The following is a 25,991-nucleotide window of genomic DNA, read 5'->3' as shown; positions in this document are numbered from 1 at the left end:
TTAAAAAAGTTTGCTACTGACTCACATAATAACTTAAACCTTTCGGTTGGCTTATGATTCGTTTCAAATGCCAATTTGGCTAGATCACTTGTAAATGTGTCCACATCTATCGTTCAATAGTTGGTACAAATGAAGAATGCATTACATTGCATTATTCTAAAATATTAACAATTCAATTTTAATACAAACCATAATATGTTCCATATGTGAAATCATACAACTATAAAAAAAACTCTGGTATTCATTCAGCAAAAAAAATCTAATTAGTTTCTCAATTTATTTGAATTTTTTTTAAGTTTGCCTTATTTACAATGCTTCAAATTGATACGAAAATATTCTTTTTTTGTTTTAATTTAACTGCGAATTGATATCTCTTTTTTTGCTTTGAACGGTACCTGAGATTTGTGCGCATCCAATATATAATTTATCTACAAATAAATTAAAACATATTCCTGCAGATAGGGCAAGTTGACTTATTGCTTGTGTTGAACCATTTGTACTGTAAAATGAAAAGAAAATACATGTAAATAATAATTAAATGAAGAAAGAGCTAAAATTAACAAAATATAAAATATAGTTCGCTTACCAAACATTGACCATGGAATTTCTTTTTGCATGTTTTGCATGTAAGTTTTGGTAATTGACAAGTTTCTTGATGTATAACACTGTAACACACGTAGCACTCTTCAACGCCATCGAATTTTCGATCAAGATTCCTCTTCCACAACGACAGACCATTCCAAATGGAACCATTTTGATGTGTCAAAAAGATGGACAATTGCATAACAACCTGACGTGATTGAAGTTTATCGCCAATTTGTTGGCCACAATTCACTTTCACAACGCCAAGCGGATAATTTACTGGTAATTGTATGATCAACTCCATGCAAGCCTCGTCAATAACATATGTTGCATGCACTTCACGTGTTGTCGAGTGTACGGTTATTTGAAATGAATCGTGCTTTTCATTTTTATCGAGCAATGCACGGAATTCATCGTTACACAATTGTGTGGATACAAATGCCGTTGTGATTTTATCAACCAGCGATTTTTGACGTGGATGCGAATTGGTCCACCAACGTCGTACGACTGCCGGTAAGTATTTCAATGCCAATGTATACAAATAGCATGCATAACGTTCCGATGTAATTTCATCATTGGCAATTTGTTGCCATGTAACTGCGGTAAAGTATGCACTTCCGGTTGTCTTAATCTCTTGACTTCGTAGCACTTCATCGGCGGGCATCATACGGAACAGCATTTGCAAAAATGTTTGATCGAATTTCTCTTCCACCAAATATGAAGCGTAAATCGAACGTAATTCAGACGATGCATCATCACAAATGGTTAAAATACAATGCCAAAGCAACATAAATGGAATTGAACATTCGCATGGAATCTCACTGAAATCGTCCAACTCGGTTAATTTAAAGCTATCGATGAAATGGAAAAAAAGAAAAAATAATAATTTTTTTAAAAGGAAAAATGGTTTTGGTGTCTTTTTTCATACTTGAATTCTTCAATGAAATTCTGCGTCCACTCATTTTGGGCGGTTAATATGTTTCGGAATTTATGTAAAAGATGCCATTCAATTGAATCGGTTGAGTCGTCGAGCGTTGTTTGTTTTTCCTGCCGCTTGCTTAACTGTTCGGTGTCACTTTGAATGAGATATTTCATCATTCGTTTTATGATTGTTGCACATCCAACGCGAACAATATGGTATTCATGTGATAAATTTGTTAAACAAAATTGTATCAAGTCGTCGATGCTCGTCTTTGAATCGATCTTATGCGCCACTTCAACGTACTTAAAGTCTACATGATTTATTGCTTGGCTCAATATTTTCAAGAAATACTCTTGACGATTGTCACTAGCTGCGGCTATTGCATAAAATTCAATTATATTAATTATTTGTTAGTATTGTCACAAGAACAAAAAAAAATGTGCTCAATTTTATCGAATCATAATCGTGTCATAAAAGAAATTTACCATTTGCCTGAATGAATCTTATGAAACATTTTAATAGAATCAAATTAACATCCTTTGCGAAAACGTGTTCCCATTCGTCAATCACTTGGGACACGACTCTTGTTGAACTCTTGGCACGTTCTTCTCCGATGAATCCATACAGCACCTCGAACATTTTGTAAATTGCTGATGTAAACACAGCGATCTGCCAATACAACGTAAAATCATTCATTTAGTGAAAATCATTCAAACTCTCTAAATGGACAAAATATTCACACCCTCATATTCTTCGAAACTGTTTTGGTCTTTTTCACAGCTCCTCCGAACATCTAAGTTCACGCATTTGAACCATTTTGGACATGTTCAACATACCTTTGGACTTTTCCAATGATCACTGCTCTTCGACAGTGTTAAAACCCAAGAGCTAATTGCAATACGAATGAAATCCCATCCCTTTTCGGTGATGTTACCAGGGAATAATTGAATAACATCAGCCAAAAATCGTACATATTCGGTGATTTGAAGCACTTTTTCGTCGCTAACCGTCAATATATTTCTGAAAATACACAATTAAAGTAGGGTCAATCAAATGAATAATAATAATCGTTTCTTTTGTTCGCTTACTCGTTATAAAGTAAAAACTCCTTATTTGTTTTTGATTGTACGTAAAGCTCTTCAATAAGATTCAGACATTCGTTGACAACTTGTTGATCGCCAATCTCATTGCTATCGGATGTGAAGTAGTTCCTCAACAAGCATCGCAAACCAATTGCTCTTAAATGTGGTTCGATTGAACTGTCAAAGATATTAGCACTGATCGATAATTGTCGCAGCGACAATTTCTGTGTATACGTCAACAAAACATTGATGTATTGCTGTAAATTTTCGGTGCCATTGCAAACTTTATTTAGATCATTGTGAAGTAAGGCCAAACAATTCTCCTGGCTTTTATACGGTCCGATTTCTTGTAAAAGTAACGTGCTATTCACCGCAAATGGATCATCAAGTCGTTCGGCATTGATCCAATACTTAACAATAAGATCAACTTTTTCTTCGGCAATGTGGGTCAAAAATAGGTGAACTGTCTCTTGGAAGTAAAGGATAAATTCTTCGAATGTCGATGACAACTGTAATTAAACAAAAGTCAAATAGAGAAAAGTTTGATAATAAATAAGATACTTGAATTTAAATGCGAAATTCAAAAAAAATTACATTGAAATTATCCAAAAAGCTATTGAATATTCCGCCTATATAAATTGCACCGTGAATTTCTGCAAAGATTTTGTCCGACCATTTCTTCAACAATGATTCATTCAAATCGAAAAAGTCTTCGGTGTGCTCTTCATCCAATGGTTTTACAACATCCACTTCGGCGTCATCATCGTCTTCGTTTTCAGTCTCATTTTCGCTATTTTTGCGGCTTTTGGGCACGGTACATGTGATTTTGAATATCGTACGAAACTTGAATGTTGCCAATTTTAGTAAAGCATTTGCATTTTTATACACATCCAGCGTACCTAAATCGTTGTCCAATTGTGACAGTATCGATGGAACGGCCGTCATATTACCATTTAATAATTCAATAAATGTGCACGCTTGAAGGCAACCATTCAAATACATATTGTATTCGGTATCGAATTTGGCAAATAAGTTTGCAATTATTTTGTCGGCATGTTGGTATTTTTGTTCATCGTTATCATCAAACCGTTCAATTGAACATAAAATCAATTTTGATACAATTTCAGAAATCGTATCAATGTGATTGATGGTGGTGCTTTGATCTGAAATAGCCGCCACTAGGCTATCTTTGATTATGTTCGAACATGTTTCCAATAGATCATCGGTTAATTCGATATCGTTGCTGGACAATGCATCTTGCCATGAGGTAACCGCTTCCCAGAGTGTATCTTCATTTAACATGGCCAGGCGATTTTTGTCAACGCACAAATCGAACAATTTTACAAACATTTTATTGCGAATGTCAACTTTTTTCGTGTCACCACAAATGACTGGCATCACCTGTGACAAGAAACTTACGCACGTATCCAATACATTGTCATCGACATTTGGATCGATCAATGCATTACAGAGAATCTCAATGATACTTTCGCATGTATGGTTATCAATCAAAATATGACCGCTTTCCATTTGAAAGAAGCATTTATGCATCAAATTTATGGTTTCGTTGGCATTTTCGGTGATCAACTCTCTGGCATTTTTAATTATTTGTTCGGTAACAATTGGCTGCGAAAGAAGACGTATCACTTCTGCTTCAGCGCACAACGGATGACTCAGCAATCGTGTTAGGGTCCAATTTTTTACATTTTCATTTGGGAATTTCAATAGTTTATTCAACATTTTTGACTTTTCGGTTGCATTCAAATGTGGATACAATTTCAATGTAATATCGAGTACACTTTCGGAGCGTATTTCCTTGAGGAGCAACCAACTGGCAAATTTATCATATAATTTTGGTATGTCCTCTTGCGAACCACAAAGTTGTTCGAAAAATGTTGCACTTGTGCCAAATTCATGCAGCAAACACTCCAATGGTCGTACATAATAATCGCTTATACTATTCGATGTCTTTTTCATATAAAATTTACACAATTTTACAATTAAATCGGATATTTCGTCTTTGAAGAATGTGATTTCATCGTTGGACACTTTTTTCGCGATGCCATCAATTTGATCGTTTGCCTCCGCATCGGTGTCGATGTTGAATTTCACTTTGGACGATTTGATTTTATTTACATTCGATGATTTTGATCGCAACAATTGAACCAAATCATGTACCAGCTCAAGTTTTGAACGAAGGTGTTGATCCTCAAATGTTCTTTTATCAAAGGAATTTTCAATCGTTGGATATAACTCTGTCCAGAATCGAGCCAATAGAGCGCTATAAATTTGATTATTGCCACCATTTTGATTCCAAAATTGTATCAGTTCGACCATACGTACCAAAACGTATTTACCATTTATTGTCGCGTGATTGGTCAACAGATAACCAATAACATCGATCACATGTTGTTGCAGTAAATTTAAGCTGTATTCACTTGCGTTTTGGCCATCTTCAAACATTTCGGGTGAAAAGCCTTGCACTTGAATCACAATGTATTGTAGACATTCATAGTATGCGTTCGATATAGCCGTAATATCTGATCGACTGTTGGCTTGATAAGCCAAACGTGCACACAAACCAATGTTTAGATTTTCAAAGAAATTGCCATAGAATGTAAGTACCTTTTCGCCAAGAATATCACGATTCAATTTTGATAACAATGGCAAAAAGTGTGGAAAAATTGTTTCGGCGCTACCACCGCCGCCACATTTCAAAATTTTCCACAATTTCGGTAACAACGCTTTTTCCATATTTATGTAGGTGGGCCATTCAACGAACCGTTGCATCACCAATAATACTGTCGTCCAAAGGTGAGGCAACACAACAGTTTCAGTCTCGTCGATATTTTGTAAGGCAGCCACTGTCAATTGCTTTTCATATTTTGTTAAGTCCACATTTGATTGCAATAATACATTCATCGTTTCAAACCATGCAGCTCGAATGCCGGGATTCTTATGCTTTTGATATGACCAAAATTTTTGATTTTCAATCAACGCAGTATTTTTGTTGGACGCTTCTTGCATATGTTCGTCCGAAATTTTTGTTAAATACATTGCATATCCTTTTAAACTACAAATCAGTACACGTTGATATTTCGCTTCACATTCTTCCAGTGTATTGGATCTAATTGAATTTAAAAAATAAAACAAAGAACAAAAGAGAAAAAAATAAACAAAAATTCGTATCGAACCATCAACATAAAAATGATAACACTCACTGTGGATTTGATAGAGTTGTTGCTGTGTAAACGATTAAATTTTTGGTGATATAGTCGAGTATTTCGTTTTGGCAAAAATTGAAAACGTCCTGCAGCTTATGAGCGGGAAATGATTTTTGGAAACTTTGCGTTGCAATACTGGCGGCCGGTGCATATGTATCATATTGACTGGTTATCCAAGCGGGTGCAATTTGTTTTAAATATGGTGCAATATTTTTTCCAGCTTGTGTCATCAATGCGGATTGTGCCTGTTGGGCGGCTTCACGAACCCGATGCTCAACATCGGTCGATAGATTATTGTACAAACGTGGCCAAAATGGTAAAATTGTTTTGATAATGTTTGGTTCGGTTTTCAAAATGAGCTCACTGAATTCTTGTAACGCTTTAACCTTGGTGATTGGATCCTTTTTTGTCATCTTACGAAAAACCAATTGATAATTTGTGTCCAATGATGAGTCCATGTCTTCGATGCCATTGCTTGTATCGGTTGCCACAGCTGAAAAGTCTTGTAACATTGTGGGCAAAAAACCGAACTGTGTCACATTCGCAAAACCAACGGTTGGTATCGTTGATGATGCTAATAATTCAGCTGATCGCCCACTACTCGATGGCTATACAAGAAAACAACAATGTATCGATAAATTTTAATTAAATCAAATTGCCAGCGTGTACACAGCAGTTGTACATCGATGCAAAACATTTCGAATTGTATGCACTGATTCACAATCAAAACACTTTATTTTTTATTTTGTTAATGCTTACTTTTGTGTTATTTTTCGTACGCTGTTGATGCTTCGTTTTTCCACCCATCTTGAAGATGATTTCAATTGCGTGTTGCACTTTTTATTATCTTTTGAATTGAGAAAATTCTTTTCGAATTCAACTCGTATTGAAATTATTTACAAAGAAAAAAATGGCAGATGTACATACGAGACTGATATTAGCTACAATAGCTTAGCTTAGTGACGTTCGATACTCTAGACACACTCAATCTAATAATGTTTCGTTCACATTGACAGAGGCGCTGAAACTATGACAGATGATGTCAAATAACAACAATAACCAACAAAAAAATCGTCAAAATTCATCGAAAATATTTTTTTGGTTTTAACTTTTAAAGAAATATGTTTACGATTTTAAAAAAAATGCCAAATGATTAAAATTCCATTTTTTTCCAGAGAAACTTTTTTTTGTTTTTTCTCGACTCATATTGAAGTTTACTGTTTTCATATTCAATGACAAATTCAACGGCTGTTTTCATTTCAAAATCCATGCTCAGCCATAATACACATTGTATTGTGAACATCAGACGAAAGTTGATTTCTTTTAATTGTGTGTAGCACATAAGCTTTTGCATACACACATACATATACAGCCAAACATACAACAATAACTAATATAATAGTACACACAGAGAGTTTGTCTGTCCAATTAAAGAAAATTTCTTTTACTGTGCACGTATATGAAACGCTAGCAGAATTCCTTCGCTCTATAGTTTTTCGCATTAACATAATGTACGTATATATACTGCGTATAAGATAAAAGTTATATAGAACAAAGGTTTTATGTGAAAAAAAAGGCAAAACGAAATATAATTGAATATGCTGTTTTAAATTATTTACTAGTGTGCTGCTTTGTGGTTTCATTTTGAGCGAGTTTTATTTTTGTTGTTTATTCTCTCCAGCAAAGAATAATTTGGTGTAGAATTCTTCCGTGAAATAACAACGAAAGAAAATAATTTTTTTTTGTTTGTTGAGTGGAAAGTGGTAACTCGAAAGAAAAAAAAACAAACGTTGCCGACATAAAACGAACAAATCGCTCCCAAAAAATGAATAAAAATTTGGGAAATATTTGCCGTGTTTGCTTGAGCAGTGCATCACGGAATATTTTTGAGAAATCAACAGCATCTCAAAATGACTTCTCGATCCCTGCAATTGGTGAAAATGTCTCATCTTTAGATCGTTTGGTTGAAAAACTACGATATGTTACAATGTTAAAAGTAAGTCAGAAAATTCATTTCCCCATTACATTCCATACACGACACACATAGCATATCGAAGTATTTTTTTTTTTGAGAAAGGTTTCGCGCTTTCTTTTTTTATTCGCTGCGTTGTTGTGGTCGTTTTCGATTAATATACAACAGAGAGAAGAGAGGAGAAGAAGCACAAAAAAAAACAAAAACACATAGCGCGCGTGAAGAAATGAAATTGGATCAAGGCTTCGTCTGCGTCTGTGTTTATGTTTTGATTGTGTGTTTGGACTGTGTTTGGTCGCATAATGAATGCGCATTAGGGGTATTTATGTAGTTGTGTATACTTATTTATCCAAAAATATATATAGACACAGAGCTGGAAACGTACATACAATGAAAAAAACGATCCAAGTGTCTCGCACACGCGATCCACGTAAAATGGGAAAAATGTGGAGAAAAGAAAAACATACAACAACAACAACATCATGGATGAGATGAAACTGTTGATTCTTTTCTTTTTTGTTTGTTTTATTTATCAAAGCTAATGACGTTCGTAAAGATGAAAAGAAAGAAGAGAATTGTAATTTTGCGGTTGTTGAACCAATGCGTAAAAAGCTCCGTTAGATGCAATGTAAAGGGGTGATCATATCGCAGCTGCTGTTCTGTGTATAGTCGATCACCATAAAACCTGTTGCGGACCATTTTAAATGGCATTTAATGAAAGAGCTTAATATTTTTGATTCGAACGCTTTTATTTATGCATGTTTCATACGAATTATATACCAACCAAGCTCAATCTCATTTTCTTTATCGCTGTTTTATATTATTCATCATTTATTTTGTTTGTTTGTTGATTTAATTATATTTTGTATTTATAATTTATTCAACAGGTTGACGAATGTGAAAATTTACCGAAGAATATGTGCGATTCGTGCATAATTCAATTGAATGTTGCTTATAATTTAAAGAAAAATGCAATACAATCGGATTTAAAATTGCGACAGTATATGATTGAATTTGGTATAAATGTAACATCATATACAACATGCAGCATAAATACCGTATCGGTTATACGTCCACCAGCTATGATTTTGCCAGCAAATACAACATCCGAATCGGTGACAATTACCACAGCAAAATCAACAATTGTTGAACCACCATCGGCACAACCGCCACCGCAATTACAACCGCAACTGCATCGACCATTTCCGGTGATGCCAATCATAATTAAAGAAGAGCCAGAAGATTATGACGAAATTATGTCCGATATTACGGTTGGTACGAATAACGAAGCATTTATTGAACAAGTGCGTAATCGGCAAAATGAACGCAACGGAAGTCGTAGCACGCCAGGTACGTCGACAAATTCATCGTGTAACAAATCAATTACACCGTTGCCACTTCATTCAATGGTCGCTTTAAATAATAAATCATTGTTGGGCTCATCGTCGGATAGCGAATTTATCAGTGCTTATGTGAAAAATGCATCGTCTGTTGCAAAAAAATTGAAAAAAACTAGACAATCGAAATCTCCGAACAAACAAAAAAGCGTCGAAACCGTTGCAACAACAACACCACCAGCACCAGCACCAGAACCAGTACCAGCGCCAAAATCAAAAAACCAATCAGCAGCCTCAAATTCAAGCCAAAATGGCGAAAATAAAACACCAGCTAAGCGAGCAAGAAGAAAAGAAATTGATGCATTGACCGAAGACAGTCACATTCAGAAGATCGACGTTGATTCAAGTGCCAAACGAAAAACACGGCAACAACTTTCAAATGCAAACAACATTGAAAATAGCAAGCACGCATCACGGTCGAGAAGTGGCACGAAAAGTGATTATACATCATTTTTCAGTATTAGACCGAAATTGACCAATCGACGCAAGAGCTTTGATCAATCGACCAAAAGTAACGGCCGATCGTCAAACGCAAAAACACCAACTCGTTCCGCGAAAGCAGCAAATCTTCGCAAAAGACGTGACTCAAGGACACATAATCGCACAAGCATTTGAAAGCGTTGCAGTTGTTGTTGTTGATTTTCCGATAAAAAAATATCAACATTCGGAAGCACAAAAAGTACATAATTTAATTGATATTTATGAAGAAAAACAAAACAATTTATATTTGTATAGACTAAAGCGGATTAAGAGCGGGAAGACAGTTTGTGGCGTATGCAAATAAATGAAAAAAAAAAAACAGGTACATTTGTAGCTAGTAATCACAGTATTCAGCTAAAAAAAACACTCACGATGGCGTGAGTTACAAGAAAACACGAGTATCAATTCAACACAAAGAAACAGACACATATATGACTAAATTCTGTAGAAGCCAATTAAAACAAGGAAAAAAAACAATGTACAAGCAAATTGAACTTACCAGGCACCTAAATTTTAAGGACGAAATTATTAGAATCGATGTTATTTATGAAAAGCGAAGAAACAAAAATGGAAAATACTCGATCTGTTGATAGCTGTAATAAGAGTATACAAATGAATGTAGGGAACAACAAAAAAGAAATAAAGAAATTTTAATTAAATAATTAGGAATAGCAATTGTAAATGAAACGTAAAGTTTTCCATGGATGGTTGAATTGAAGAAATCAGAACGGCCAAATTTAACGAGCTAGCTTCCCTTATCCTGTGCTACATGCAAATCACTAAATTATATATATACACGTGTACGAAAAATGTTTAGATATCAAAACGGATATACGATAGTTATTATTTTTAATTGAAAGAATTAAATGCATTAGATGCTGTATGTTGACGCAAGAACTGGCCAGTCTAACAAAATGAAATTATTTAAATTTATTCAAAATGTTTATCAGAAACATTCACTCGCATCCAACTGATCAAACACTCAACACAAACACTATCAACACTACTTAATTAAAACACTCACCACGAAACAAAGAAAACAATTATACATTAATGATGTACCTAATGAAAGTTAATAAAGTTGCAGAATCTAAATAGATTTGCAATAAATTGATATTTTAAAATTTATTTTTAATTTAAAACCAAGTCAATAAATCTTCTACGAATTGGGTAAGTAATTTCTTTCAAAATTACGGTTGATCTAAGGATTCGGGAACTATTTCGAATCGGGAATCAGATTTCAATAAAAACAACAATCAAATTATTGGAAAAATACGCTTTTTCCTGGTTTATTGAAATTAATACAATTTTTCATCTATTTTTTGTTTTTCCTTAAAAAAATCTATGCCATATTTATAAATCAAATAAATTCCACAACTTGAAAAATACCCATCAATTGGATAGTTCAAGACAATTTTTTTCTCTTTACGTACTCATTTTTTTGTGTGTCTGTGTGTATCTGTTTCAAATGATAAAACGATCGAAAATTTCACGGCCATACATAATACACTTTCTGAATGGCCTCACCAGTATCCACATATCCAATACAAACAAAAGAAAAATCTATGGAAATATTGTCAGATTGAGCCGCCATATAAAACTACTTTTCATCATTGTTTTCATCCTTTTTCTCCCTTTTTTTTTGCTGCATTAATTTAAGAATTTTTACATTCGAAAAAAAAACTGATTGTTTCACTTTAGATGTGTGTAAAATGGTTTTGCTTAATATGTGTACAAATTACCCATAGTGAACTCGCATGCTTCTTTAATGTAATTTTTGTTTTTACCACATAGATAGACTGTACCACAATAGTCTAAGGTATTTTCTTAATTTTTTTTTACAAAAATCAAATCCAAAAATTACCTCATACAAAACCAATGGATTAACAAATATTGTGCAAAATGATTTGGAAAAATGTTGGGCTATTTTTTTTCACCTTTGAATTATTACCAAATGCAAACGCGTAAACACATGGCGGCACATGCTGCGTAAATTACAATTGAGATTTTTTTTTTTGGGGAGAGGGGTTGCCGTTCAATGATTACGCATTAGCATTTAGTATAAAAAGAATGGCGGAACATTTTTCGAAATTAATTGTTTTGGGGAAAAAATCCTGAATTTCCCGGAAAACGTACATTTGGGAGAAATAATTTTGGAAAATGTTGCGGCATTCGTTAAAAACTTGCGTAAGACTATTGATTGTTTGTTGATTTTAGATAAAAAATGTGTTCATTTTTTTCGTGAGTGGCATAAAATGAAACCGAGACAATCTATCTCGAGGTATTTGATTCTAGCTAAAATGCTTTATTTCCACTCTTATCTTAAGTTAAGAGGTATGTAAATAATCGGTATATATATGTATAAATGGTTTTCAAGCTTTTGTTGTTGTTTTTTTTTTTCAAAAAGAAAAAAAAAGAAGAAAATTGATGAAGTTGTATTGAACTATACGTAACGAACTAAAGCTTAGAAAACTAATTGTTTAAACTATTTTGTTGTTGTTTTTTTTATGTTAAATGTGTGGTTTTCGCGCTAGATTCATAATTTTGAGGTGAATTTCTCTTCCTATTTTGTTGCATGTCTAGCGTTCGCTTTTAACCAAATGTAGTTTTTTTTGCTCCTTCGATGATTTTGAACTGTTTTCGCATTACTTTCGATCGCAATTTCAAGTGTATGTGTTTATTATTCCTTTTTTATTCAACTTAAAATTTTAATTAAAAATAATGATCATATTAAATTTGTTTTTGTATAGGCCATTGTAATTGCCCACTTTTCCATATCCATTTATGACTTTTACCAGAAAAAAAAATCATATCGTATATCTCTATATCTAAATTCTATTTCTAATCAGTGTAAACGATATATTGTTGATTACTATCAAAATCGACCGGCATTTCCATTTTAACAAACGACTGAGGAGCCATGGTTGGTGTGTTACGATTGTTGCCGCTTGTGTTTCGCCTATTTTTTAAAATTTAATTAAAGAAACACCATCGAATATTAGTTCATTTAAGTAAGTACATAGTCAATATACATATTATAACAGAGACACTTACTTGGCGCGAGCATGGGTTAGAATGTGTGATTTCAAATTTGTTGATTGGGCAAATTTCTTGTTACAACCATCAAACGGACAAACATACGGCCGATCACCAGTATGTATTCTCACATGTGTTCTGCAGCAACACCGAATAGAAAAGAAAATGAAGAAAAAAATAACGCAATCAATAGACAAATAAAATTAAATTAGTATGTTCATTGGATAATATAGCCGTGCACGTTGCACAATTCAATTATCAATGACTGTTATGACTATGACTTCATCAACTTACCGCAAATTGAAATCCAATGAAAAACGTTTACCGCAACCATCAAATGTACATTGAAATGGTTTTTCGCCCGTGTGCACGAGCTGATGTCGCTTCAATTTGGAGCTTTCAACAAAGGCTTTACCACATTCAGCGCAAACATGCACGCGCGGACCATGCGTATGCAAATGCTTACGCATCGCTGAATTATCACGGAACATTTTATGGCAATCTTTATGCGGGCATCCTATTGTACATGATTATTATTTAAATATCGATTAGTTTAAATTTTCATAACTTGAGCTAAAATTTTTGGTTCTTTTTCCACGAGAATTGAATCAATAATGTGTTGCTTACCTATTGTGCGGTCATGTGATTGTTCGATATTGGTGCTATTTGGTCGTTTTGTTTTTGTTTTGTGACCAGGTCGTGCAAAATCGGCTAATTGCTTTGGATCCGATAGATCGAGACCAGTTACACTGTCTTGTGTGATTTTTTGACCTGTCATATATTCTGTGTAATCTGGATCTGGTTCTGGATTTGATCCATCCTCTTCGTCTGATGCACCTGATGCCCACATTGTCACACTAAATTCACCTTCCATTGTTTTGATTTGAACTTGTTTTTGCTCCCATCGACGTGGTTTGATTACTGGCTTATGCTCTATGCTATCAATAGCAATTAAATCATCGGCATTTGCGGCTCGTACACGATTCACAACCCTTTGTTGTTTGACGGCTGTCTTTCGTTTTCTATTTGGTAGTAAATCACTGTAAAATATTCAAATAGAAATATATAATCAATTTTCGATTAATTCAAAATCAATTTTCAAAAAAAAAAAAAAATGCAAAAAAAAATTCGGTTAATAAAATCGGTTTTTATCAAAATAAAAATGACAACGTACCTAGATGGGCCTGGCGATGATTCGATAAAAATTTCATTGCCCAAAGCTGAAACGTCTCCATAAACACACAAAGGATCACCTGATGCATCTAACACCTCTTCATGTACAGGTAGATCCGTTTCGGAATGTAGAATCACTTCTTCTGATCAAAAAGCAAAACGCGAAAATAAAAACGAAACGAGAAAAAGAAAGCGATATCAATTTAGTATGTTTACATCATCATATGTGTTTTTTTTTTTGTTCTTAGATTTTCCAGCTATAATTACCATCGTCAATATTCTGCAGTAAAAGTCCTTGAGAGTCATCATTTTCGCAGGTAACTTCTTCATATTGATCCTCGTCGCCAACTCTGACCTCATAGTGATCATAAGCCACAACACCCATATCACTGAAAGCCTCATTATCGACGACTTCCACAATACTCGAATCTATTTCAACCTCACACATGATATCGTTGTGGCTCGACATCGTATATTTCGTAAGTTATCAATTTCGGCGCGTTTCCTATAATCATTCATCAAATTAAAAAAAAAATAATCACTTAAAAACACACACAATTTACAAAAATAAAGCACAAAAATTCTAATCAAAGCGTATAAAATGCGGCTTTTTATATGAACGATGAATGTACACAAAAAAAAAACGAAAAAATGCTATGAATCAGTCAATTAAAATTTGAAAACAAAAAAAAACAAGAACTATTTGACACTTTGTGCCATTTATTACACAAATTGTCGTTCAATTTAAAGTCAGTGAGCATGCGACTGTATTTGAGTGTTTGCATCTTTTTCAAATACCCAAACAAAACAAATGCCGAAACGGACGTGGATAAAACAAAGAAACTATATCGAATTCAAATCAACACGGCTCAGCGACAGATAAAAAAAACAACAATATATGCTATATATGCACATATATATATACTATATACGTAAGAACAATAAAAAAAAACTTTGAAACTCACGCTTAAAATATAACTTAAATTTAGAATAAAATGGCTTTTACTTCAAAATTGCTTTCAATTTCTTTTGTTATTATTATTGTTATTTCTGTCAACTTACAAACAATGGACTCGTTACGGCGTATGTGTTATTTGATTTGAATGCTGTGTGTGAATATATTCTTTTTTATGCCGTATATCTTTCTTAACTCTTGTCGGAATATTATATGAAAATGGTTATAATGGCTACAGCCACGCACAAATCGCTGACAATCGATAAATTTGGTACACCATACAAATAAAACGCAATATATGCTATTTTTCACATTAATTGAAACGAATTATTTGAACGAAAAAAACTAAATGGAAATGCGGCAAATGAATTTGTTTTCAAAATTAACGCTAAAATGTTTATAAAATATGTCTGCCGAAAAAAATGGCGTCTGAAATTGAATATTACAAAAAAAACCAAAAATGGACGACAAAACACCCGTCACCAGTAATACACTGCCTTTGTAATAATTCCCGAATGAAACTAAAATGGAGGACGTTTCGCATAAGTAAATTTCCATTCGTTTTACGCTTTTAGCTAAATTAGTTTACGTTTTTCGTCTATGTATTAGTATTTGGCGCTACGAGCGTTCACAAATACATCCTTACCATTCCGAACCGATTCAAATGGCCGATGATTTTAGTGTTACCCGCATTCAATACATCACATTCATACGAAATATTCGTATAAATGTCTATCCGTTAAATTTAATTAGTTTTTTCCATTATTTTTGTTTCGAAAATTGTCTCACAAGCAATTGAATCGAAAATAAATTTCCATTGAATTTTAAACGATGCACATTTGACCGAAATAAACGAAAAAAAATACGAATTGTAAGCAAAATTTAGATTATGACCGTATATTAATGTAAATCATTTTTTACTGTTTGACAGCTGACATCTCCAATGTAGAAATTGACATTTCGCTTCACGTGTTCGGCATGTATGTATCCAAAGTTTAAAAACATAAAACCCATGCCTTCGGAATTACAACCAAAATACGATTGAGACAATGGCAAAAATTCTGAGCTATTTTCATTTGTGTCCAATAAATGATGAAGAGGAATTTCTTGGTTTATCGCGTGATCAAACAAAAGGCAATGTCATCAATACGCTCGGCAAAAATATTATCATTAACGTAAAGGTATGGCGTAACTAAGTGTTCATAGCAATCAAATGAATTTCAATTTAATTTGCGTTCATTAAGTGATTATATACTTTTTTCTAATTAATGTGCAGTTGAGTAATCAGAAGCAAATAACCAGTTGGACAGCTTTAGATAAACTTTCGAGCAAAGTGGTTTATGATTTCAATTCAAAGGCTTATGTTGGTGTTTTCGGACGAAAATGGATTCGATGCTGGTCAGCCGATTGTTCAGATATCAATAAAATTAGGAAACTCAAGGTATGCTCCGATCTAGGCTACATTGACATTGTTATTTGTGACCAGAATGACTGAAATTAATTTACTTTTTTTATTTTTCAGCTTTCAAAACCTGCTAGCAGTCTGATTTCCATTGAAAATGCTGAAACAATTGTTTTGTATGCGGACGGAACGTGTGAATCATTAGAATATGCGATTGAAACACGGAAAGAGAAAAAAGATTTATCGTTGCCACAATTCAAACCAATCGTTGATCAATCATCGGTCGATATATTGAGTTCAACATATTTCAAAGGTGCCAACGATACATTTGTGCTAACATATTTCGTAAAGTCGCGTGAAACTCAGGAAATTGATTTAATTTATTACAAATTGGAGAAAGAAACATTACGCGTGGATGGGCCGATAAATCGTCTAAAGCTATTGCGTGATGAAAAGAATATTCGGTTATGTGGTTTCACCGTCGTTGACAGCAGCAATTGTCCAAACTTAGTCACAATATGTAAGTACACAATTGAATTAAATCGTTGAAAAGATTTCTAAATTGTTCAATTATAGGGTCGGATCGTCGAATTTTCATGATGGCACTACGTCCAAATCTAAGTGAAGAAGCTCCTGGTCATTTTGTGTCAATGTTGATGGCAATAAATGTGGATCATCCGTTGTGTGTGCTTGGCGTTAGTCGTGATTGCATTGCAATTTATGGTGCAAACGCAACACAAGAGGGTGGAGCACTGTTATTATACAATACACAATTCAAAGTGATCGAATCAAAGCAATTATTTAAGGTATTCTTCACCAATTCACGTCTCTGGACTGTTGATACGCACATCTTTTTAGCGGCTGGTCAAAAGTTGGCCGTCATTTCATTCCGCATATCAAAAGAGCAATTGTCGGATATGTTGGGATCACAGCGAAGCATGAATCTAACATCATTTGTCGATACAGAATGCATAAATACAGACGCCGAATTGGAAGAAGTTTTGGAATATGATAAAAACACGGTCACACAATCAATTGGCGAAGAGACAAACGGTCACATTGATTATGATATGAGTGAAATTGATGACGTACACATGGAAAAGCGTCAACGTGCATTCGAGCGACCCGACGATTTATTGACCGACCTTCGATCATTGCAACAAAATGATATTCTTATCGATATCAAAATGGACGATGACTTACTTGCTGATATGGCCGAACTGAAATTGTCAGCCAACACAAATGATACACATTTTGATAGTAAAACGATACATTCAATGGTCACGGAATTAGAACGAATTGGTGAAAGTGAAATTGCCATTAGCAATATGATTATACCGATGTGCATTGAATCAAATTTATCCGATGATTTAATTATATGCATTCGAAACTATTCGAATATATCGGAAAAAATGCTGGCCATCTCAATAAAATATTTTTTGGATAAAATACGAAACAAAACGATTACATCCGAAACACAAAAAACCGATGAATATAAAACCCAATTGAATGCAATTCTATCGTGTTCATTTGAATCCGAATTGATGGTCGAACAATTACGGGCCTATGTCAATTTTGAAGGCGTACGCATACTATTGAATCACATTTTTCAGGCAATACAATCGGAAGATAGACAACTCGAAAATCGACCACAAAACGGCGATACCGTTGACGAAGACATTTTACTGGTGAAATGGTTTACGGTCATTGTTGATTCGCATTTTCATCAATTCATTTTGTCACGAGATAAAAGTCTAATTGAACAATTGACAAAATGGAAAGAGATTGTCGACAATTTTCTGATTGACATACAACAATCGAAAATCATTTCGGCAATGCTTTACAATTTGGTTGACAGCAAACTTATGGCCAAAGAAAATGTTGCAACGAAATGGTATTCAATAGAAGAGGTTAAATTGTATTAATAAATAAGAGTTGATTATGATTTTGGAACAAATTAACATACATTTTTTTCCAAAAACCATATTTTTTTAAAGAATCAAATAAAACGAATTATTATTATTAATAGAAGATGTTTTAATGACAACGCATGTGCGTACAGATTTTTTTATTTGAAAAAAAAAAAAAAAATTAACATTCAGCTTTTATGTTAAATAATAATAAATCTAATTTATAAAAAGTATCACGGATGTCAACGTTCGCGAAATCGAAATATTAGCATAGAATGCAGAATTTTAGCTGTGTAATATGGATGACTAATCAAATGTGGAGTATGTAACTGATTTATGAGGCATTTTTTTCGTAGCAAGATAAGCGTTCATGGCATCGGAAGAAGATGCCGCAAATAAACGCTTTAAAAAAAGAAATAAAAAACCACTCTGTATTCACTTAAAACGATGCAAAAACTTTTTTTTTGATTAAAGCACACACGCAATCAACAAACAAAAGGTATAGTACGAATGACGGATTTTTTGCTCTTCTCCCGCAACTGAACGTCGTATCTACATTGCTATTCTGTCTGTGTCGCAAAACTCGCTAAATATAATTTTGTTAGTGTAAAATATAGCATGCGATAATTATAATTACGGGGAATCACACTGGGAAATTCTACCGAAGTGGAATTAAAGCAAGTGGCGTATTTGTTTTGTTTTCAGTTGTTTTAAATGTTTACATCTGAGCGCATCAACAGACATTCACATTCATTTTAATACATCGAATTAACGACATTTATTCATATTTCACTTTCTTAAAATCGGAAATTTAGCATTTTCACAACTTTTTTTACAGAAGATACATTTTTTTTATTTTTTTTTAATAATACATTTTCGGTTAAATTAGAATCGGTTCAGTATTTTGTTATTGCTTGAAACTAAAATATAAATCAACGTGATGTCTGTATTTCATAACCTGGAGCCATATCATCACGATTATTACTGTGAGTATCTTTTTCTCAATTTAAATCCATATTGATATTTATCAAATGCATTTTTCTCAAAAATCGCAAATTTTTTTAAAATTAATTTTGTCAAAGTATCAAATTCCTGAATATTTATTTTTGAATAACTGCGGTAATAATGCTTCATATTTAAAACACCGATTAATCTCTTTTGCACTTGATGTCGTTATTCTAAATGTTGGGAAAGTACAGAATCTACAAAAAAAACCAACGTTCTTGGTAAACAAGTTCCCATTGTATTGTGATTCATAACATGTTGAGATCTGCGGTTGTTTATAGTCTTTATTTTTTGTTATTGTTCACTGTATACTACAAACAGAGTCGAATCAATGTATTGCTAAGCATGAAAGCGATTTGAATTTGTGTGTGAATTCACGTGGTTATCGATCGTAGATACAAAGGCTCCCGCTAAACTTGATACGTTCAGTTTAGATTGCAGTAACAGTGACTATACCGCATAAATAAAGAAACAAAACTTTAAAATAGCAATACAAATATATTTTTTGTAGCGCCAGTGTCGTTTATTTATTGAGACAATAAAGTTGAATTGTCATTTGAATTTAGTTTAAAGAAAAGTGTAAGTTACAGATGTTGTAATCGTTTCTTCCTTATCGCTCTCAATATGCTGATATTGGCATTGATATTGATGTAGTCTTTTTATCGCATTTCATTTCGATTAGAACCATTTGCAAAATACGAGACCGGAATGATAATTTTGTTTTTGTTTCGCTGTCCAATTCGGAGCGCGTGTGTGTGTGTTTGAAAACAAGAAATCGTTTTGAATTGGCAAGGTCATATTATAGTCATTACAACGTCATTATTTATCGTACACGCATATTATCAAATATACACAGATATACCAATTTAATTGCATCTGAATAAACAGAATAAAGCATGTATAACTACTAACTGATATTGATCATATTTCTGGTTGTATTATCTATAAAAATCACTTTCATGACAAATCATTTCGCGCCTCTTTTTTTGTTTGAATTGCATGTCGCGCAATTTTCTCTATTTATTTTGTGTGTAAATAATCAGATTTGTTTTTTATTTTGTCACTGAAATTATTCTAATGACTCATTCCAGTCAGATCAGTGATGAGAGTGCTACTTTCCAAAGTGAATAACAATTTGAACATAAACAATAACGCTCAGCATATTTTTTGTTGTGCTCATTACTTATGTGTATCGAAAATACGAAATTCAGATAAAATTTAAATTTTAAATTTTCACTGATAAGGCAATCGAAGACAAACATTTTATCGCTCATATTGTTAATCTTAAAATTTTATGCAGTAAATTCGCCGTCATTGCTATCGTCACCATCGTCAGTCAGTTCAATGAATACAGATGGAAATATTCATTTGTACGGTAGCACAATGAGCTCACCGATGTCAGGCAATATGTCACCAATATCGAACAGTATGTCACCGGTTTCGTCGAGTGATAGCAGCAGTGCATATCATTTTCAACAGTTGCAAATATCATCGAATGCCAATGGTAATATGCACCTGGTGTAAAAGTTGTTATTTGTTCATAATTTAAGTGAATGTTCTAAATAAATTGATTTTTGCAGAATACTTTGTGAATACGATGAACACAAAAATGGATGAACCATTTTTAGAGATAATGGAACAGCCCATCGATAAGTTTCGGTTTCGTTATAAATCCGAAATGCATGGAACTCATGGTATGCTCACCGGACAACATTCGAAAAAAACATTTCCAGCCGTTCGTCTACGTAATTTCACCGGTGAAGCATTGATACGATGCTCATTGTATCAGATTTGGAAACCGGGCCATGAACTACCGTTTCCCCATTCGCACAGTCTGGTCGTTCGTTGTGGTAACGATGATAAAAAAGATCCACACGAAGCGATGGTATCACAATTACATGGATACAAAGCAACATTTCAAGGAATGGGAATCATACATACGGCACGAAAGCACATTGAAGACGAATTATATGATAAATTGGTGGGTCGGGCTGAATTCGAAAAGGGATGTGATCTAACCAAACCCGAAAAGGATCTGTTACGATCAAAAGCAAAAAAACATTCCAATGATATGAATTTGAATCAGGTGTCATTGTGTTTCGAAGCATATGAACGTGTTAATGGTAAATGGATGCGATTGTGTGAACCTATTTTTTCAACGCCCATAAACAATTTAAGTAAGTCGCTTTGTTGTGGTGCGTACAGAAAGGAATTTAATTTGTTTTTTCTTCATTTTGTTCAAATGCAGAAAGTGCATTGACGGGAGAATTGAAAATAAGTCGCATGAGTTCGGTCATTGGAAGTGCAGCTGGAAATGATGACCTTTTCATATTTGTCGAAAAAGTTGGAAAAAGTAAGAAAATCAAAACAATTCCATCAAACCAAATTGTGTGAGTTGAAAATGTTTTATTTTTTAGAAAATATAAAGGTTCGATTTTTTGAACAAGATGACGATCAAATCATTTGGGAAGATTGGGGAAAATTCACGGAAGCCGATGTTCATCATCAATATGCGATCGCATTAAAAACACCACCATATCGTGAAGTCAGCATTGATGAAAGTGTACGCTTGCATTTCTCTTGTTCTTATACAGCAATTTGTTAATGAGATTTTCTTTTTGTTAAACAAAAATTAGGTAAAAGTTTATATTCAACTGTATCGACCGGGTATGTATTTTATCTCGTTTACTTTTCAATTTTTTCGATTTGATGTGTATTAAGGTAAAACGATTTTATTCACTGTTTTCGTGGTGGTTTCAAGTCTGTGTTTGCAATTTTTCCAAGCCGAAGCCGAAGGTCGGATTTATTTCGGTGCTTGAAGATCGAACAAAATAATATTGACCATCATCACTATTGCTTGAACATATTTTTCTCGCCAACATGAACGCCGTTCCGATTAACGGACGCCAAAGAGAAAAATCAAACACAGACCCGAGATTACTTTGAAAACAGTGAAATAATGCGTTTTGTGCGCTCTGAACCGAAAAAACCCAAAATGAACGAGACCAACAATAACTTTCTATAGGTGATGAAGCCATTAGTGAACCAGTTGAATTTCGATACAAACCATGTGTCAACTTCAATTTAAATATGAATCGAAAACGACCACGAGTTGCCTCTTTTTACGATTCCGACATACCAGTGGTCGTGGCAGAAAATGCATTTGTTCGCAATCCGTCGGACAGTTATGTGCCACAAATGGATAATACGAGCAATGACACTGACATCGATCAAATAATATCCGATCTTTTCAGCAACAGTCCAAATGAACTTCTTGATCCAGAAGGTACGTCTGTTTCATCACAATGTACACAGTAATTCAACACTTCCTCTTCTTTTCAAATAGAATTCACCTCACTACTGCAACAATTGAATGAGAATCCAAATTGTGCGAGCAGCGAAGAAAATTCCGAATTTGATAAGCTTGCAAAAGATTCGGTCAGCATTGATGACGATCATTCAAATGCATCATTATCAAAAGAAGAGAAATGGATTGCACAATTTCTCAACAAAATTAATCCATTGATTAAGGGCCACAATGTCACCAATTCAAGAGTTTGTCGAAAATTCTTCGAATTTATATTCCAAAGGGTTCTTTTCAATGGCAATAACATTATGCACATTTGTGCAAAAAGTGATGATCTCAAGCAAATGAATTGTATTTGGGAAATTATACATAAATTCCAATTATACGATTTGTTGGACATACGAAATTACAATAAAGAAACTTGTGCACATTTCGCTAGCGCAATGAATAAAACAAGTGTACTTGAAGAGCTCATCAAATATGGCATCGATTTGAATGCCGTCGATGCGGATGGTAATACAGCTCTGCATATTGCAATTCGTGAAAAAAATGACGATTGTGTTGCGGTCATCATGAATAGCAGCTCAAACAAATGGGGAAAAGAGGTCGAAATTAATTTGAGTATACTAAATGATTCCGGTTTTACACCGTTGCACATGGCATCGATGACAAATAATGTGAACATTGTTAAAATGTTAGACGTAAAATCGGCACAAATGAAAAAACCAATATTCGATGATGTAGAGGGAAAGCATGGAAATAATGCGCTACATATTGCAATCGAATCGGACGCTCACAATGTGGCCGAATATTTAATACAAAATAAATGCATAAATCCATCGAAAGTAAACAAATCCAATCATACGGCATTGTACTTGGCACGCGTGGCGAATTCAATGGATTTGGTAAATTTGATGCAACGATATATTTCAGTCGATAACGAACAGTCGATGGATGATGATGACGACGCAAGCTCAAAAGATTCGTTTGAATCACAAGAAATAAACAAAACAACGACTGAGGTGAGATTAAAATTGCATGACATTGACATTTAAATGAATTGACGCAATCGAATGTGATTGATATAGTAATTTTGTAAACTTGTTTCATGCAGGCCAAGCAAACGAGCGTTATCGTTAAAACTGAATCATGCAAATTGCAAGAGAGACAAGATGCAAAGAAATTTGATAAACAATGTCTTGATGAACTGTGCGTTATATTTAACAAGAATGATAAATGGAAATCGATTGCGATGATTTTGGGCTATCAAGACTGCGTGGAATCATGGCAAAAATCTCGAAATCCAACCAGAATTCTACTCACCTATGCAGAGGTAATTTCGAAATTTCGAGTGAATCTCTATTTCATAATAAAATTCGAATTTGTGTTTATATTACAGTCGTTGAAAGTGTCCAAAGAAACTATCGTTGATATTTGTGTGCAACTTGGTGAAAAAAATGCCGTGAATTGTATAGATGAATGGAAAAAGGGGGTTTAAACGTTGAATGCTTATCGCTTTGCTTCAACAAGATTATCGCCGCTGTTGATGACGCTGTTTATTCCGTTTCTGAAAACAAAAGTCCCTTCGATGGGAGCTCATCATGTTTAGGAATAGTTTAAAATAAGGGAAACCACCAGGTTCAATTGATTTTTTTCTTTATATACTTTATTTACTTCGAACTACAAAAATGTGTTTTTTTTATTCATTCTTTTTTACATCAGATTAATTTTTTTTTTGTTTCTGCATTTATTGTTCTCACCTTAAAACTAATTGAACTAAAAAATAAAACAAAACGTTTCTATAGATGATGCATTTATTATTAGAGTTGCTTAACGTATTTGATACATATTCTTTCAAAATTTAGCCTGGGGTGGGGGAGGTATCGATGAGCGAAAAATGTGTTTCCCCTGTGTCTTATTTTGTTCAGTTCTTCGGACGAACAGAAAAGAACATTTTCCAAAGATCAATTTTAACAAGTGTTTTTTTAGTGCTTGTTTTCTAATGAATATTATACGATTATGAATCGAAATCGTACGAATCACTTGTATTCTTCATCTTCTTCTTTCACTAATATAATTAAATTACACACATTTTGCGTGAGACAATGAGAAAAAAAAGCCGTCATTTGGTAACTCAATGCTTTACTGAGTAATTGCTTTAATTGTCGCGATTCATCCATTCGAATTGCGACCATATTCATCTCGATAAACATTTTACCTGTAAATGAATCGGCGCTTGATCGATTTGGATTTGGCCGAATAGAGTTTGACGTTAAATCAAATTTAAACAAAAAGAACAATCTCGAAAAATATTGAGACATTGTGTTAGGTGTAACATGTGCAACTGTCTCAATAAACAGCCAAATCCAATCTTCAATTTGATTTCGAAAATAAATGTAGTTGTAAATTTGTGTCATTCGATTTGTTTGTTTTCATCCTATAATAATCAATTGATTCTCTCTACCCCGAAATGGACATAACGAATTCGAATCAACAGAATCGAGAGAATATATTTGGCGGTTATTTCACGCATCAAGCATTTGATTCGCTTAAATTCGTGTGGTCCCAATTAGGTAGTATGTTCTATGTGTGAATATTACGTGTAAGTACCACAGTTCGGAAATTTGAAAAACTAAGAACTAAATGCATTTATAGAACCGATTTTAACTAAAATACAAGGGAAAAAACACATGTTGCTTTGTAGTTGTTTTTATTACACAATAAAAAAAATATTAATTATATGCGGAAATCACCGAAGCACATGCATTCTAACAAAAAAAAATTTCTTTCATCCTAACATATCTAATTTGATAATTTCATCCTAAGTATATAAGTAAAAATATGATGGATAACCAAAAAAAAGATTGATAATAATTGGCAAAACGATCACAAAAATTCTTTAATTTACATTTTCAAACAGTAAAGTCGATATTGACAAGTCTCTTTCACATCGAAATCAATAGTAAAATGAAACCTAAATTGCGTATATCTTGTATAAATGAAAAAAATGGGAAAAAATCGAACAAAAAAAGTTGTCGAAAAAAATGAAAACATTTTTTCTTTCAAATCTTTTTCTCTCTTTCACAAATAACTTTGATTATCTTCACAAGCCGATGATTCAATATTTGTGTAAAATATAGATGTCAATTTACGATCAATCACATCGGTCGCATTTAATTTCAATTCGATCCTGAAATTCGGATTTATCTCTGTTTCTAGTATGTGTGTGTGTGGTTGTTTCATCATTTCTTGTATGCGAGTGTTTTCTTCTTTTTTTAAATTTAATCATTTCTTGTATTCATTCCATATGTAAAAGGGTGTATTGCATATAAATATCATGTGTTTTTTTTTTTTTTTTTTCAATAATTGAATGTAACTATTTATTTATTTATTTGCTTTTTTTTCATTTCATAATTTTTGGCTACATGTTTATTCCATAGATTGTATTTTTAATATTTCACAATTTTTTTTCAACGCTTTCATGAGAACACTTAAAATTTAAATGAAAGATAAAATGGAATTTAAAAAAAAAAACGAAAAAAAA

The 25,991-nt window shown here is 33.4% G+C and overlaps 5 protein-coding genes across 9 annotated transcripts; 3 read left to right on the top strand and 2 right to left on the bottom strand.

Annotated features, from left to right (window-relative positions):
• Nucleotides 1-240: 240 nt before the first annotated feature.
• Nucleotides 241-6,787, bottom strand: LOC116346931 (E3 ubiquitin-protein ligase listerin). Its single transcript, XM_031777247.1, has 9 exons — nt 6,570-6,787; nt 5,808-6,418; nt 3,181-5,713; nt 2,593-3,095; nt 2,341-2,524; nt 1,990-2,173; nt 1,511-1,880; nt 587-1,433; nt 241-499 (listed from the first exon to the last, which is right to left on the bottom strand). The coding sequence occupies exons 1-9, from the start codon at nt 6,615-6,617 to the stop codon at nt 440-442; spliced, it is 5,340 nt and encodes a 1,779-aa protein (XP_031633107.1). The 5' UTR covers nt 6,618-6,787; the 3' UTR covers nt 241-439.
• Nucleotides 6,788-7,220: 433 nt separating this feature from the next.
• On the top strand, nt 7,221-10,771 carry LOC116347082. The gene is made up of 2 exons (XM_031777499.1): nt 7,221-7,806; nt 8,670-10,771. The coding sequence occupies exons 1-2, from the start codon at nt 7,636-7,638 to the stop codon at nt 9,792-9,794; spliced, it is 1,296 nt and encodes a 431-aa protein (XP_031633359.1). The 5' UTR covers nt 7,221-7,635; the 3' UTR covers nt 9,795-10,771.
• Nucleotides 10,772-11,665: 894 nt separating this feature from the next.
• LOC116346889 (transcriptional repressor protein YY1-like) lies at nt 11,666-15,319 on the bottom strand. 4 transcript variants are annotated; one of them, XM_031777157.1, is made up of 7 exons: nt 14,931-15,316; nt 14,136-14,373; nt 13,870-14,011; nt 13,323-13,735; nt 12,990-13,212; nt 12,714-12,833; nt 11,666-12,618 (listed from the first exon to the last, which is right to left on the bottom strand). In XM_031777157.1, exons 2-7 carry the CDS (start codon nt 14,335-14,337, stop codon nt 12,501-12,503), a joined length of 1,218 nt encoding a protein of 405 aa, XP_031633017.1. In that variant the 5' UTR covers nt 14,338-14,373; nt 14,931-15,316; the 3' UTR covers nt 11,666-12,500. The 4 variants fall into 4 exon arrangements, with proteins under 4 accessions (XP_031633017.1, XP_031633019.1, XP_031633018.1 ...); XM_031777159.1 differs by having other exon boundaries at nt 13,870-14,008; nt 14,931-15,312; XM_031777158.1 differs by lacking the exon at nt 14,931-15,316 and adding an exon at nt 14,834-14,850.
• A 438-nt stretch (nt 15,320-15,757) lies between these two features.
• On the top strand, nt 15,758-18,256 carry LOC116346888. The gene is made up of 4 exons (XM_031777156.1): nt 15,758-16,004; nt 16,100-16,264; nt 16,346-16,745; nt 16,802-18,256. The coding sequence occupies exons 1-4, from the start codon at nt 15,873-15,875 to the stop codon at nt 18,148-18,150; spliced, it is 2,046 nt and encodes a 681-aa protein (XP_031633016.1). The 5' UTR covers nt 15,758-15,872; the 3' UTR covers nt 18,151-18,256.
• A 611-nt stretch (nt 18,257-18,867) lies between these two features.
• Nucleotides 18,868-24,251, top strand: LOC116347120 (nuclear factor NF-kappa-B p110 subunit-like). Of its 2 annotated transcripts, none has more exons than XM_031777559.1 (10): nt 18,868-19,121; nt 20,441-20,644; nt 20,721-21,317; nt 21,389-21,493; nt 21,558-21,703; nt 21,777-21,807; nt 22,166-22,426; nt 22,487-23,469; nt 23,562-23,780; nt 23,847-24,251. In XM_031777559.1, the coding sequence occupies exons 1-10, from the start codon at nt 19,076-19,078 to the stop codon at nt 23,943-23,945; spliced, it is 2,691 nt and encodes an 896-aa protein (XP_031633419.1). In that variant the 5' UTR covers nt 18,868-19,075; the 3' UTR covers nt 23,946-24,251. The 2 variants fall into 2 exon arrangements, with proteins under 2 accessions (XP_031633419.1, XP_031633420.1); XM_031777560.1 differs by lacking the exon at nt 18,868-19,121 and adding an exon at nt 19,647-19,719.
• Nucleotides 24,252-25,991: the final 1,740 nt, after the last annotated feature.

Source organism: Contarinia nasturtii, unplaced genomic scaffold (genome assembly GCF_009176525.2).
Source record: "Contarinia nasturtii isolate CC-2019 unplaced genomic scaffold, AAFC_CNas_1.1 Cnas_scaffold_1699, whole genome shotgun sequence".
NCBI classification, from domain to species: domain Eukaryota; kingdom Metazoa; phylum Arthropoda; class Insecta; order Diptera; family Cecidomyiidae; genus Contarinia; species Contarinia nasturtii.
This window is presented reverse-complemented; position numbering and strand designations above follow the sequence as displayed.